This window comes from Epargyreus clarus, unplaced genomic scaffold, assembly GCF_041222505.1.
Source record: "Epargyreus clarus isolate Ecla_fem2 unplaced genomic scaffold, WU_Ecla_fem_2.2 ptg000014l, whole genome shotgun sequence".
NCBI classification, from domain to species: Eukaryota; Metazoa; Arthropoda; class Insecta; order Lepidoptera; family Hesperiidae; genus Epargyreus; species Epargyreus clarus.
Window position 1 is genome coordinate 7,709,833 of NW_027332222.1, and position 16,926 is coordinate 7,726,758.

Genomic DNA, 16,926 nt, shown 5'->3' on the forward strand with positions numbered 1-16,926 from the left:
TATCTTGCAAACTGTAGCATTTTCTATTTGTATAGAAATAGACAAAGAAAATAACAACACGTGCAACAGTTTCGTCTACAATCGGTTCGGGCAGCAGAATAAGCATTTGTACAGAGAGTGGCAAAGTGTCAACAACTTTAATTAGCACTGCAGCTCGGTTGAAAGACAATGGGCGCCGCGACGGCAGAGAGCAGGCTGAATCCGTGACCTTCCTCGGCGGCGCTGCAGCGAAATAGGTCAGCGGCGTGAATGCTATAAATAGCTCGGCGAAAGTCGGGCGCCGCGCCCCATCCCAGCGGGAGGGCGTCCCGCGTCCGCCCGACATCGATCGCGGCTCTGCCTGTGAGCTCTAGCCGCCCAAGCCTACCAATTCGACGATAATTGATCCACTGCCGGTCGCTGGTCACGCGCCTCCAGCAAACAATGGCAACGCTGTCACAACTGTCATGTGAATATCTCGGTCTCAGTTTCCGTAATTTACTCAGGCCTTCACCTTGGTTGAAGGTTAGCGAGCGAATTTTTGCGATATTTAAAGGTCGTACGGATAAGCTTACGATTAATAGCACCGCCCACGTATTAATGGATATAAGGGCGTACTAGAAGTTCTTTAAATATCATATATTGTCAATTTATTATCACTTTAATATAGATACGTTCTTAGGTTCGGTTATATAAATTATACAAAAGCGGGAACAATTTTACCCAGTGTAATATCCCGCCCGTATAGATTTTTCAGTAAGTGTGTGTGCTTAATGTAAGTTGCTAAATAAAATTAAACTACTACAATGCTTAAACCATACCATTTGGTTAGTATTTATATTATTAGAGATAGCATGATGCATTACAATCGTCTCATTTTCGTTCCTCTTAATCTGAGAGGACAGAATCTCTAGGGAAGTATTTAACGACTTTTAAAAATTTTCGACAATAATTTTGGATCTCCAATTAAAGCTTTGAACCAACTTTTCTACTATTGTAACGATTGACAAAGACTCGAACGATAAAGTTTGCAATTTGACCAATTTTATTTACTAATTTAAAAGATTTTTCGGCTTAAAAAAATAAAGTAATATTCTTTAACAAGTTAAATATAACGACGTCTCTCTTTAATGCTCATATACTCATATTATGTATATTTTAAATAATGACACATTGTAAGACTACTGCACTATATAAATATCATAAATTCAAAATAAATGATATCTTAAATTGGCAATCGTATGTCCTTTACATTTCACGACTCCTTTACTATGTTCCGATTTTAAATGTTTATCTAAAACCCCAAACCCATTCGATGGATATTTTGTTAACAAAACCCATTGTCTTCCGGAATGTCATGTCGAACATGTCGGAAGCTGTAGGCGAGGTCGGACGTTCAAATGCAAACGGTACGCAGTGCAGTCTTGCATTGCCTAGTTTGTATTCAAATTGTTGCAGGACGCCCCACTGCTAAATCGGAAATTCTAACGTTCCGTACCTATCGAAGTTTAGACAGAATATGTATGGAACAAGCAGGTGAATTTCATGAAAGAAACTTTTTTCCTTGTAATTCTATATAAATTGATTATAGTTTTATATGAATAGGTCGGACCCATTGTTATGTAATTATACTGAACATATAAAGCTAGAAATACTTAAATTTTTTTTCTAATTTTTCACTTATAATGGAACCAAATTTAATAGGTGGTCAACTCATTATATTAAATTGAACATCGACGGTACGTTGTTATTCTGAGTATATTTACATTGAGTAATAAATTTTAAGTACAAACACTTAAAACAGTTTCATAAAGAAATAAAGTTTATTTTCCTGTTTCTCTTAACGAGAGAAACTTATGTGGTGGCGTGCACGAGGCTTATTTCCGCTAGGCGCTACGGCGTAGCAGCGTAGCGGTCTACGGTCTACGGGCTACGTACAGTACAGTTGAGGAAGATTAAATTACTCTAAATGTCTGCTCTCTAATAATGCTAGTGCTGAGTGCGGAGTGAAACGTCATTCTCCATTGGCCTGCTTTAGTTTGTGTTGGAATTTAGAAAGGCTTGCCTCTGTATACGTCGTATTCATTTTATTTACGTCTGCAGTCTTGTGTAAAGATATGCTGAGTTATTTACTACTGCTACTTGCGGATGCTGTTTTAAAGAAATCAAATTTATTTTTGTATCAGTTTTAAGATTCCTGATTTAAAGAAATTTTGTTTTTGATTTTGAGTATCAATAAATGGTTATAAATACTCATAATCAATTCAAGGATGTAGTTAAAAGTTTTTTAACTATCATGGTTTGTTCAAGAATGAACATAGAGTTTTATGTAACCGTATTCAGGCAATAATTAACGGAAACAGTTTGCAAAAATCACTGATAACTATAGTGACTACACTTTGTTGTTCCGTAGTTGACTTTGACCGCTGAGAGTGATTACCCTTAGTCTGCGAGAAAATATTCAAAGAACCAAATAAAAGTTAACGCGTGATCCATCACGGGAAGCTAGCCGTTTATTACCATTATCCTTTATAACGGTAGTTTATCCCGGATTTTACGTGTTTACGAACAAGTTTTAGTACCCAGAACACATAAAAGAGCGTAAAGTACTGTTTCTGTTTAGAGCTAATGTAAATCCTAAGAATGACGTTTGGGTTAGCTTTTTGCTAATAGATACTTCAAAGGCGGCATGAACAATAACTTCTTGGGGTCGATTGTGTGGTATTGTCATATAAGTTGTAGTAAAGCGTTTGCGTATAAATATATTTATTTTACGTGTAAGTCGTCTATACAACATACAGAAGTAGGGAATTTGACTAACCAATTACCCAGATTGAAGACAGCCAAAATTATGTTTATTATCAAATTGTCAAAGTCAAATATTACGTGGAAATGTTGTGTGAAGTTTCATCTTTTCATTTTCTATACAGATAAGTACGATAGCAAGCAATAAAAATATACCCTATATAGTGTTACCAATACAAGCTTTCCTTCAAAATTGATAAATTGTCTCTGCGACGGTTAAGCGCAAATTGCCATTAAGGGAAGAGCGCGTTAGAGAGCGTTACATGCTGCACGTCTGAAAATATCTTTTTAATTGTGAATTGTTGTGAATAATTCTAAAAGAAAGAAGACTACAACTATAAACAAAGTGTCACATTAAGAATATAGATAGTATTGTCAGTGGCTATGGCTGCTTTTTTTCGGAGAATTTAAAATGCGACACCCAGTACGTGGTTCATGATTCTACCTTTTTTGGGATTGAGTCCTAATATTATAGATCCAGGGTGCAATCAACAGGCATGTATATCTTCTTTTAATTTTTTTTCAAATTGAAAATTAATTTTATACCCTCTAATGTTGTTGGATTATACCGTGAAGCTTGACGCTTGAAAATTCTCTAAAAATAGCTCTCAAGGGTGTATGAAGGTCGTCCAGTCTGAACTTGGGATGTGTTCATGTGCTCAACATTCCAAATAATATATTGATTATAATGATACTAACTTTATAATAACGACACCAAAATGCTTTAAAAACATAAGCACAAAGTTATTTACGGTATTTTGAAATGCTAAGCACCATTTAATCTGCAGTGTTCGTTTGTAAAGTTACTGACACGTAAAAAACCTTTCAAGAAAATACGAACGAAACTTGATTCCTCTGTCATATGATATTCAAACTTTGACTTGCATTACGTTCGTTTGAACTGTTGAAACAAAAGGTCAAAGCGATGCAGAACAAACGTTTGTACTCGTAGGTGTCAGGATTTCTGGCATTTTGGAGCAGTTTTAAAAACGGCATACAAATATACCGAGTGGGATTATGTCACATACGTAATTAGCATGCACTCGCACCTCTGACTGTGACCTACATGTGAATCACACTTTTGAAGTTTATGCTCGACTTTTCTGCGTATTGGAATATACCGTTTTTATCGTGAGTTAAGACTCTTAATTGCATCTGTGTGAGTTACTCCAATTAGACCCTCGTGGGTAGCATCTGTGGCTAAACGCAGGTACGATTCAATCCTATCGAGAGTTGCCTAAAGATATTCTCGAAAGGAATGGTCCACTTACTATTAAGTGGATTGCACGCTCATTTTTTTATTTCTATAAAAATACTTCTGTAAAATTATCTGCTTATTAAACTTTTACTATTTTGAGGAGAAAACTGCAGCTACCGAATTAGTTGCTGACATGTAAAAATATACAAAATATACGAAAAAACTTCCTTCTTCTATTATATGATATTTAATCTTTGACTTGCAATACGTTCGTTTGAACTGTTGAAACAAAAGGTCAAAGCGATGCAGAACAAACGTTCGTAGATGTCAGGATTTCTGGCATTTTGGAGCAGTTTTAAAAACGGCATACAAATATACCGAGTGGGATTATGTCACATACCTAATTAGCATGCACTCGCACCTCTGGCTGACCTACATGTGAATCACACTTGGGAAATTTATGCTCAACTTATGCACAGTGCAATATATCGTTTTTATCGTAAACTTAGCCTCTTAATTGATGCGGTGTTAAAAATGTTGGAGTTATAATTTTCGCTTTTTGAGTTTTTGTAAAACCTTTGTTAGTGGTGACATATTTTTTGTTTGAATGTGGAGCTATTGTTGCATATATTTTTGATGTAAAATATCTTTGTTATTTCATTTTGAAAGTTTGCGCTTTATTAAAACATATAAATATTGCTGACTTTAAATAAATTTAACTTGAACTACGTAGATATACAAGGGTATTTAGTTACCCACAATGTATATCATACATCAGATATTATGCTACGAATAATTACACATACATAATATGATATGATGATCTCTTCCACTAATTTTGAAGGTGGTAGAACCCTTTGTGGTTCGACTCCGGCGGCACCACCGCCACACCTATTTCTACCTAATAACAGCAGTGTTAGGCGCTGCTGTGTTCCGGTTTGAAGGGTGTGGTAAGGGAGACAGACTTTTCCGAGGCGTTCCAGCTTAGTCCTCAGGGGTAGCGGCGCATCTGTGGCCGACCTCAGGTAGGAATATCTAATCCTATCTGGGGTTAAAAAATAATAATAATAAGGTTTGACGGTAGTTAAACAGTCTGACAGTAGGGAAACAGATTACGTAGTTTGGTGAAAACGGGAAATCGCAAGAAATGAGAATCTCGTGTTCTGTCACAGAATCCATCATTGCTTCACTGATGGGCATCGTATCAGCATTTATTTTAGATTTAGGTAAGTGGCATTTCATGTTTTAGTGCTGTTTAAATAATCATAAAAGTGTGATAGGGGAGAGACACTTGACACTTACAAGAGGCATTTTATAGAGGTAATTTAGTGGCAACTCAGGGGCAGCAACGCTTCTCTGACCAAGCTCGGGTAGAATTCAATCCTATATCCAGATATCCTTGGTAACAGAATAGTTACTATCAGATTGACTATGTACTCGTTTGCCACTTCACTGAAAAAAGCCTAGAAAAACGGTAGTATAGTGATGTCAAATTCATGAAAATACCTGTTTATTAAATTTTACTATTTGGTTAGAGATTCCCAGTACTGCGAATTCCAGGTACCGAATTAGAGGACCGACTTTTCTAAAGCCCCCACTATCGTTTTAAAGCTGCTGTAGCTTTGAACACGAAATTGCTTAAACTCTAAACGTGTTCCGTGCTTTCTAAAATTGGAATCTCAGATTAAGCTTACAGTGCACAAAATGAGGAAAACAGTTAAATTTCGACCCCTGTTTAATAGAATTGTAGAGTTTAACCTTTTAAGCGTTTCATTTCGTGCTGTTACAGTTGCGTTTTTTTATCTTTTACATAGTTTAATAATTGGTTTCCGTGTTGAAGTACACAAGGGGGTGCTCGTATGTATTATTTTTGATGTTTTTACTGCAATGTAACATGAAGAACTGTTTTATTTTAATTAAGTATCTAGCCATGAAACTAATTGATAATTTACCATTTAGTCAAAGGAGACTATTCGAAATTTGAACAGCAAATAGAATCGATTTGGTTCTACCAGTGTCACCGCCACACCTATCCCTAGTGTGGAGCATCATGCGTCTCACTTAAATGGTACGGATACCAGCTGACTTACTAATATGAAGGTAATAATTTGGAAGGTGGTAGAACCCTTTGTGGTTCGACTCCGGCGGCATCACCGTCACACCTATTTCTATCTAATAACAACAGTGTTAGGCGCTGCTGTGTTCCGTTTTGAAGGGTGTGGTAAGGGAGACAGACTTTTCCGAGGCGTTCCAGCTTAGTCCTCAGGGGTAGCGGCGCATCTATGGCCGACCTCAGGTAAGAATATCATCCTATCTGGGATTGATTACAGATGTCCATGGGTGGCAGTAGCCACTTACCATCAGGTGAACTGCATGCTCGTCTGCTACTCCTATATTATAAAAAAAATGTATTTAAAGCGATAATCTTAGTCATCAGACGTGGCAATGAAGCTTCAGATAAAACTACTGTTCTCTATGAAATTGATTATCGGTTTGGCTATGTATCTGAGGTTGTCTTTTATAATTCCTGTTCCTTATGGTGTTAGTCGTGGCTACTCATCATCAGGTGGACTGCATGTTCGATCGATTAGTTTTACTTTCTCACTTCGCAATAGCTCGTTGCGTGTTAAGACAGTAACCTTAGACTTCATTCACATTTTCGCCGCGACATAAGGGAGTCGAGGGTCGCTCGTTGCTGTCAAGGGACTCTTAGAGCTTAAAACACATGTCGAGTAAAGTGGGCGCGAGTGGGTTCGCAAGCCAAAGTGAACTGCTTTTCCCCGGCCGTCAATAATAGTGGTATGGTAACACAGATTTAATATAACAGGACGCAATACCTTTATAAGGTGCATTGACGGTACAAGTAGGCGTTGTTCGGATTTGCGCATTCGAACATTGCGATTACGCGTTTTTGCATAGTTGCATTTGACGCGGAATCGCTTTCTTTAATTTAGAATTTATCCATATTAATTAGTACGTAACCAGCAAGTAATAAGGACAGAGCGTATTTAATACCATTAACCATTAGATAAACCAGTTAGCATTATAATTAGGAATCCATAGAATAAAACCCAGTTAACCAGTTTTTCGTTATTACCAACAAAGCTCAGACAAAAACGAACCGTCTTTTCATGGTCCTTCGAGCCGATTTGAAGCAGCGACCTATGCATCACAAATGCCATATAAACGATTTTCTGCGTTCGATCGTACGATCGCAAATCCACGTTTTTGTAACTACATTAATGCTGCATCGCGTTTTTGCGTTCAGTAGCAGCATCAGCGTTAAAAATTTGAATTGAAAAATTATATTTTACCACCTATAGTTATGCTAATCGCACTTACGAGTGTATATGAGAGTGACTTTTAATGTGGTACAAATATTGCTATTCATTTAAAGTAAAAAATGCTAAAAACATTCGTCATGTCAATAGTATGTTTCAAGAAATAATAATTAATTAACTAGCAAATGGTCTTCGATAGAATTTTATCATTAGCTTCTATTTATTCGTAAACAATTTTACATTAAGTAAATACTTTGAACTAAAAAGGGCTATGCTTTTCTGTTAATGGATCCATTAGCGCTACAATAGAAAATATATTTTTCTCTTAAAGAACTTAGATTATTTGAAATCTCTTCTTTATTTAGTCTATTTAATTAGTATCCATTATGATTATAGGTACTGTAAATTTATATACATTTAATTGTATGTTGGTCGAAGTCTTTATAATAAGATGTTTTGTACTACCCAACATTTGTGTAATAAATATGATATTGCAACTCTCCATTCGTCTCGAGTCAATCTTTCTTCGGTAGCGGCGAGAGATGGACGTGTCGCAAGTGCACTAATAACAACATTGTTTCTTTGAATTCCAACACTTTTGTTCAATTCCTAAGATATAATGTCAACAATAACATTATTAATATTGCTTGTTGCAGCAAAATTAGACGGTGTGAAGACCTACATGCGGATGCGACGGGTGCCAACACACCTGCAGGTGAAGGTGATCAAGTGGTTCGACTATTTGTGGCTGACTCAAAAGTGCTCCGACGAGGAGAAGGCGGTCTCCTGCTTGCCGGACAAGCTCAAGGCCGAAATCGCTATCAACGTCCATCTTGATACTTTGAAGAGGTATGTCCGTTTTAGCAATAAAGAAATTAAGACACTCGAAACTTATAGTTAATCATTAAATTTGGACGTGTTTTGATTCAAACTTGGAGTAAAGAGTCAGCGTACTTTTACACGTTATACTGCTTATGATAGAAATATTAAAGAGCAACTATTAGACCAAACTCTATTACCTCATTAAAGCCTTTTAATACTGGCGTTAACAGCGTTGAAAACGAAGGCACAGATTTGAAAATTATGAATCCATCCACGCTAATGTAGCGTAGAAGTAGCAGTCCGCGCTTAATGCCCGTGTTGTATAATTAAAAACAGAAACATTCATTTTTTATGTCCATGAATTATGCAAAAGTGTTCGTTTATACGATCCGTAAATTTCTGTCGCCAAATGGCTCTTCCGAGCGTGTTTTTTTCAGTCGAACTCCCATTTGAATGTGACGTGAACAACCTACATTACGTAATGTATCTATTGTGCATTACAATATGGCGCAGTTTATTGTGCGTTCACCACAATTTTTTGTTGGTTTTAGACTAGCGAATATGAAATTTTTACTTCGCTTGTTTGGATAATCGTCTAATTTCATGTATGCAAAATTATCAAACTAAGTAACAATTATACGGTTATAAAAATCATAATGTAAAAGATGCATTACTCATCATAATAATATAATTTAGAAACCAACACAAATTCTGAAATCCTCCAAATTGCTATACTTGTATACCTTTTGAATATAATAAGTACCTACCTTTTCTCAAAAATGGATCTAGAAGATCATGGCCTGTTTGTCGCTTTCTAATAGTCTAGCTATGTCTTATGTAATAGAACAATCACACGCAAACTATTTATGGGAACTAATTGCAACATGATGTACCAGATGTTAAGTGTGTTGTTATGTTATTATGCTAAGATGTTGAGTGGTCTAGTCTAGTCTAGTCAACTTGTCTCATTAGTAAAGCAATATTATCGTTGAATTATTGTCAGTCAAACTCGTTGCTACTATCGAAAATTAGATTGCAAAATCATCATAAAATAGTAGTGCATTGTTTTTAGTGCAGTCAGTATGAAAATATCATGTATCTTTTACACCAAAGAACAAAATAAATGAGAAGATTTTGATATATGTATCGTTAAAATAATGCTACACGAAATACAAACAATACTAGACGTAATAAAACTAAGATACCAAGACAATGTGGTAATAAATTCTTTGTTATACTGACTGTCGCCTGCTGGTTTGTAGTTAATATAAGCAGATGATTCTGTTAAAAACTGAAAAAAATGCCGTAAAATAAAGTTTGAATTATTTAAGCAAGTACACATATTAAGACATTACGTATTATTTACCAAGGAAAAAACATCAATAGTTTTAGGACAATAGACAATAATGATCATACATTGGAAGCTAAGGATATTTCGAAAACTTCAATAGTGATCATGTGTCATATCCTCTTGTCAAAATTAATTACACCAATCGATTATATATATATTATTGATTGTCTAACACAACGGTTACTTACCGAACCAATAAATAAAGGTCCGAGGTTTGATTTTGCGTTCACCGAAATCTGTTCTCAGAAATCAAAAATATCCTTGGCCTTTTGTGTACTTGTTAAATTACGTGTAATTCAAATTACAGACCTACACGTGGTCAATGGTCATTTATGGGGCGCCTGTAAAATATTTCTTCACTTTATTCACCAGATCAAAATCACCCATTCACGAGGACCATAAGCGTCCGCAATTGCTGAACAATTTCACTCTCCATATCACAACATTGTATAACATTAACCCTTTATGACGTCACTTTAGAAGTTTGTAATTGGCATTGTGCTGCACGGATGCTGTGAATGTTTTACGCTGTTAACGACAACCAGGTGTCGCTGTTATCGCAGCTATTACAAACACAGGGGAACTGAACTAACAGTGATGCTTGATATGAATTATGGCAATGTCGTTAGTTACGCGGTATTAAATGATAATTGTTATTGTCACAGTGAGAAATATATAAAAGTAGTCCATACAATTCTTAGTGTTTGTAAACTACTTGCCAGAGAGGTAGGTTATAGGTTTTATTATTTTAATTCTAGGCAAAAAACAATTTTAGGAGATTTTTATTCTAGTGATATATATCTGCACAAACTCAACATCAATTCGATTCTAGATTATAGTATTAAAATAAAGAATTTTATAGCCTTTTTAAGACACAATAAATATATTAACGACGCTTTGACCACACATATATCACATGTCATACAATCATCATCTATTTTTTAACCGACTTCGAAAAAGGAGGAGGTTACTCAATTCGACCGTATATATATATTTTTTTTTTTTTTTTTTTTTTTTTATGTTTGTTCGGCGATTTTTTCGCGATGCCGCGACCGATCGACATGATTCATACACCATTGTATGCGGCTAGTTTCACAGGGGGTCCCATTTCGAGGAAATTTGAAAATTTCCGCCAGTTTTCCCGGAAAATTGAAAAAACCCGATTTCATATAAACTTGAATAAGTCGAGTATTTCTTAACCAATTTTAATTTTCTTTTTTTCATATGAAAGAGAGTTTCATTGCGGTACTTTCCTACCTTAACATTAGTACGCTCTGATGATTAGAATTTAAGTTATGGGGTGGAACTCATCATCACTACCCCTGCTTTTTACATATTTTATGACAACTTACCTTCTGCCCACTCAATTCTCATGAAACTTAAAATGAACATTGAGTGTCTAGGTTATCATGATATGATGGAAAATTTGACCTTCAACTCTTCAACCCTGGTAATGCAGAAGTGCCTCCTGCCTCAACCATACAAGTTAGGCATTTGGAACTTATGGATATTTAATAAAGTCGATAAGTTGAGATATATGATGGAAAGCTTGACCTTCCACTCTTCAACTCTGATAATGCAGAGGTGCCTCCTGCCTCAGCCATACAAGTTAGGCATTTGATGCTTATGAATATTCAATAAGGTTGATAGGTAGAGATATATGATGGAAAATTTGACCTTCTACTCTTCAACTCTGATAATGCAGAAGTGCCTCCTGCCTCAACCAAACAAATTAGGCATTTGGAGCTTACGAATATATGATAAGGTCTTAGAGTAGAGACATATGATGGAAGATATGACCTTCAATTCTTCAATCCTGATGATGCAGAGGTGCCTCCCATGTAAAGTATATAGATTAGACATTTATTGTAATGAAGTAGCTAGACAGAGATATATGATGAAAAATTTGACCATCAACTCCTTTTTCTTTTCTTAACTATTGAATTAAGGTAAATTGGACCGGTTCACTCGCAGAGTTTTACCACCTAGTTTGATTTATTTACTTATCTGTTCCTACCTAACCTAGCCAATAATTAGTATCTCATAAAGCTTAAAGAATTGGTTAGGTTAGGTTGGAACATATAAGACAATATAAAACCAAGCGAGAAGGGCGCGGCAGCGCCCTGCGAGCGGGTGGGTCCAATCCGTATCTATTCAGACCTTACCTTTATTCATGATCACATTTATACAATTTTACATAATATTAATACAAACGTTAGCATATCATCACTAAAAAGGGTGAAAAAAAAAATTTTAACAAAAAAATAAAACCGACTTCTATGACACTACAAAGTAAAAAATAATTGAAATAAATGTTGGTTTAGTACATATTTCTGAAGTCGGCGCTCATATTGGACACGCTGTTATCAAACGAAATATATTGAGCGCCGACTTCAGAAATATGTACTAAACCAACATTTATTTCAATTATTTTTTACTTTGTAGTGTCATAGAAGTCGGTTTTATTTTTTTGTTAAAATTTTTTTTGAATTTATCAAAATGTACCACTAGAAAATTTTACTGCCTTATGCCAAGTCGATTTGGATTCTTTATTGTGTTATGTGCGATTGTTCTAAATGAAAGTATTCATTCTGTTTAAAAATACGTCCAAATTGAATTGAATACTCAAATATGCCTTTGTTGTAAGGGTGGAGATCTTTCAAAATACGGAGGCGGGCTTTTTGTGCGAGTTGGTGCTGAGACTACGACCGGTCCTTTTTTCGCCGGGTGACTATATCTGCAGAAAAGGTTTGTATTATCTACTTCCTTTCCTTTCCGCACCTTTCAATACGCTTTGATATTTTAGAAGTCAGAAATGTTACAATCGAAATACTTCATGACCTATCTTTTTAATGCTTGATATAACTATAAACTCTAGGAACTCGATATTGCACTTAAAAAATGTGAAGGTGAGATTTTCAATTACAAACTAAATTAAAGAAATTGTTTCAAAGTTAGGATTACGTATAATACGAATCATTTACCGTTTCCACGTGGATAAGTCACCATTTACCAATTGGGTATTATGTATTTTTAAACCTCAAATCGCGATTAATCGTAAATTTTCAAGCGAAACAATGAGATTGGAAGCACAAAAAGGAATCGCAAGCTTTTCGTTAAAAAATACTGTGCCGCCGTTTAAAAAGGGTTGTGTTTAATATTTAATGTCGTACCCCCGGTATAATCGCTCTTCTGGCGTCGAGATTGTCAGACCTTTCTTAAATAAAATGTTTTCTTTAACACCACGTTAAATTATGGCACGATAAAAAAGTATTCAGATTCAAATTTTATTTCAGGCGAAGTGGGGAAGGAGATGTACATAGTGAACCGAGGGAAACTACAGGTGGTAGGCGACAATGGAAAGACAGTGTTAGCGACACTCAAGGCTGGTTCTTATTTTGGCGAAATTTCCATTCTGAACATGGGCACGGCAGGTAAACAACTTGGTAAATATCGCCACGGCCCGAGACGCCACGCCATTATCTACTTTTTTATGTTCAAAAGTTTTCAAAAGCAATCGCAAACGTTTCGAGGAGACGCTGCAATCAGGCCGAGGGAGCGGCCGCGACGCTACCAACAGGTTTTGGGACATCATTCTTGGGCGGACGCTAGCGCTCTTCTGGGTTCTTGGTGGTTTCCACATCAAAAGTACCAACGTACTAATGGTACATATGTCCATAAGAGCGCTAACAAAGTCCTGTATGAATCAGTTAATAGGGAAACGCTTCTACATTTTATTATTTCTTTTACCAATTTCCGCATTTTGAGCTCAATTATTTCCATCAAATTTCTTGCAAAACTGTTTTGTGTACGTCATTTGACTTCTAATTATAATTTTGTAAGCTTTCTTTACTTTGACTTCGACTTAATTAGCTTCATATTAGATTCCCTTTTCAGACTTAGTAGCATTGCGCGTCATGTGGTTTATTTATTTTCATCTCCTTTGGTTGTATTGAAGGCAGTGTCCCCGATCGCTTTGCATCCACCCCGATTACTTCATATATTTGGCGTGACCTCTTGGTGCATGAACCCCAATAATATATTTTAATGTACTATGTATATACCGACTTGTGAGTAAGATTCCGTCATACCTGAACGCGGTTTTTTTTCTAACTATCATTGCCATAATAGGCGTTTTACAACTAGTAGAATCGCTTAGTTTCTTTACGAATAAAATCATCTTGTATTATTCTCTTTTGATAATTTTTATATCCTGAACGCTTTGTCTTGAAGCATTACCGGACCTCGATAGAAAGGCTTTTTTTTAGTTTGAAATTTAATTCTCTCGGTTATCTTGGTATCAATTTTCGTTTTTCTCCGGACTGACCACGTTTTATGGACTTCTTTTACTTTGTCTCTGGTGTTCGGTCTGCTCGATTCTCATGAGTTGCCTTGGCTTTGTGGAGTTTTTGAAGACAAAGTTAGGCAGCTCATGTGTTGTGGACCGAACACCGGTTGGCACCGAGTGTGTGGATGACACGTCGACAGGCAACCGACGGACAGCGTCGGTTCGCTCCGTGGGATACTCGGACCTCTTCGTACTGAGCAAGAAGGATATGTGGGATGTCCTCAAGGAGTACCCCGCCGCCAGAGTCCGTCTAGAATCGATCGCTGTCAAGAGACTTGAGAAGTATAAGAAGGCGCCCTTAGAAAAAGGTATATTGTCACATTGCATTTTTATATCATGTTAATGACTCACAATTTTATAGCATGATAATGACTCACAATTTTATTGTAAGTACCTGAAAATACTGTAAAAATAGTAACAAAGAATAAATATTTTATAGTGTGTCTTAATTGTAAAATCACATAAATTGTGTAACAAATACTTAAATATAAAATTTAAGTTCATTCCTAAATTACATGTTTTTGTTTAATATTACTTTTCGAATATTTAAATTTCAAAAATTGAATAAACAATCCGTAAACCATAGCTCTATTTATATAATCAAATAAATTGCCAAATGAATAGGCAAAGGATAAATTTATACTCCTCCTAAAGTCAAATTTACAGTCATATAATTAATAGTTGCAATACGATCAGTTTCATACTTTAATTTTATTCCACTGATCCTATCGGCTTGACTTTAATACATTGCTGAGGAAAAATTTAAATTGAAAGATAGCACAAAGGTAGAATGTGCACTGTATTAAGTAAGATTATATTTTATTCTGAATTTCATTTTATATTAATAAAGAATATCTGTGCAAAACCCGTGGTAAAAATATATAAATAAATTAACTATTTTTACTACTTAAAAATATATGATCCTTAAAATAAATCTTTGAAATGTTACCAGTAAATACAGTAATACAGTATAAAGGAAATACAGACATTGATATAAATGAGAACATTTTTGTAGATTGTGGATTTGTAATAAATGTAGAAATATATATCGAAAGTAGTTGTATCGAAAGTGACTAGAACGGGTCAAATTGATCTTCAGTAATGCGATTCTATGCGCTAGAACTGAAAGTACATGTTTTAGTGGCAATGGGGCGTTGCCAGTCAACCCCGGGGCTGGTGGAGACCAGTGGCCGCGTGCCGATCGAGGAGATGCAGCTGCCGCCCGCCCCGATGCCCCCGCCGCTGCACTCCTCGCACCCGCCTTCCTACCGGGACCAGCTTTATAGGTAACTCCACAAAATACTGCCAATTATTCCAATTTCAATAATACAAAAGTTTCAATTATTTGCTAAATGTAGAATGCTTTACAATTATTAAATTCACTAAATAACAAAATAAACATACGTAGGTAACATGGGCACCGTCATTCAGAAATAATTTCGTGGGGTGAACATTTTTAAGTACCCGTATCAAGTGATCAGAGATAGCCCAGTATGCTAATTATTATTACTTGGCATATTCTCTAGGTTATGAAAAGTCTCCCTGCAATATTCTCAAGGGAATGTTTGAATATAGCTTAACTTTGGCTGGAATGGTGAAGTATTCTGATAAGATTTCTGCACACATTGGGAATTGACGACGTTCCACTTTTTTTTTAAGATAACACCTTAGAGTAAATATAAATACTTCTCCCATATAAGACGTTAGAAATAGAAAAAATAGCATCCAACTATAACAAAGATATTTTTTCCAGTTCGTCAGTAAGCCCCCTTCGTGTAGCATCACCTGTAGCATCATGCGCGTCTAGCGCGCGGAGCAGCGGCGCCGGCGGCGGCAGCGTGGCGGCGAGTCTCGCGCCGCGCGTGATGCTCGACTCGCACGACGCGCTCGAGTGCGAGATCAAGCGCCTGCGAGAACGGCTCTACACCGTCGAGACCGAAAACGCCGCGATGTCCGCTAAACTCAGCCAACAGCAGTGGGAAGTCGACCAGAGGTAAGCATAGAGAGCTTATCAGTCCGTTAGTAAGCCCTCTTCTTGCAGAATCACCGCGATACTCGCTAAACGCAGCAAGAAACAAAGGAAAGTGGGCCAAAGGTAAGCAGAAGGAGCGTATTTAGTTTGTTCGGAAGCGTCCATCGTGCAGCTCATGCATGACTAGTACGCGAAGTAGTGGCGGCAGCGTGGCGGCGAGTCTCGCGGCGCGCGTGATGCTCGACTCGCACGACGCGTCGAATGCGAGATCAAACGCCTCCGGGGACGGCTCTACACAGTCGAGACGGAAAACGCTGCGATGTCCGCTAAACTCAGCCAGCAGCAGTGGGAAGTCGACCAGAGGTAAGCATAAAAAGCGTGCCCAGTTCTCCAGTAAGCCCCCTTCGTGTAGAATCACCAGCATGCTAGCTAAACTCAGCCAGAAACAAAGGAAAGTGATCCAGAGGTAAACAGAATGAGTGTATCTAGTTCGTCAGTAAGTCCTCTTCACGTAGCGACTTGCGCGTCGAGCGTGCGGAGCAGCGGCACCGGCAGCGGCAGAGTGCGAGATCAAACGCCTCCGGGATCGGCTGTACACCGTCGAAACGCCGCGATGTCCGCTAAGCTCAGCCAGCAGCAGGACGTATCCCGTTAGTTAGTAAGTCTTTTTGTTTAGCATCACCACGATGTCCGCAAAACAACATGATGGAAATCGTCCATCATGATGATGTCTACATGATTTACCCGTCATATGATACGTCCTTATGAATATTGGAGATCTTGTAAGGCATTTCTGGCATTTTTGTCTTCGTCTTTGAGTGATATTATTTTGTCCTAAAAAGTGTATAGCACGAATATTTGGTGCGTAAATTTGGAAGTATAAGTTTTTCATTTTATATTCGATATTTTGAAAGCAAAAATATACCTGATTAAATGTTGAATACATTTAGTTTAGTTACCCCGTTGATCAAAACTTCTTGAGCCAAAAGTTGTCGACTTATTAAAATCCATAACGCTGCCAGAGTCATTTTTAAAGTGCGCCAGCCTCCGCCGCGCAATATGAACCATCTCCATATAAGATCTTGGCAGATTGCCATTCTGATCGTCTTTGATATACTGGGGCTTGAAATTACATCTTATTTATGATGACAGTCAGATTATAGACAAGGC

The 16,926-nt window shown here is 36.9% G+C and overlaps 1 protein-coding gene across 5 annotated transcripts in view; it reads left to right on the forward strand.

The window, feature by feature from the left end:
• The window catches only part of LOC140747400 (cyclic nucleotide-gated channel alpha-3), a 155,037-nt gene that overhangs the window by 134,799 nt on the left and 3,312 nt on the right, over nt 1-16,926 (forward strand). For 2 of the 5 annotated variants that reach the window (XM_073079831.1, XM_073079835.1), the window contains exons 9-14: nt 7,920-8,112; nt 12,084-12,184; nt 12,733-12,882; nt 13,925-14,092; nt 14,926-15,070; nt 15,538-15,777. In XM_073079831.1, coding sequence (XP_072935932.1) covers nt 7,920-8,112; nt 12,084-12,184; nt 12,733-12,882; nt 13,925-14,092; nt 14,926-15,070; nt 15,538-15,777 — 997 coding nt within the window. The remainder of the gene's footprint in view (nt 1-7,919; nt 8,113-12,083; nt 12,185-12,732; nt 12,883-13,924; nt 14,093-14,925; nt 15,071-15,537; nt 15,778-16,926) is intronic. The other 3 variants (XM_073079833.1, XM_073079832.1, XM_073079834.1) reach the window with 3 other exon arrangements.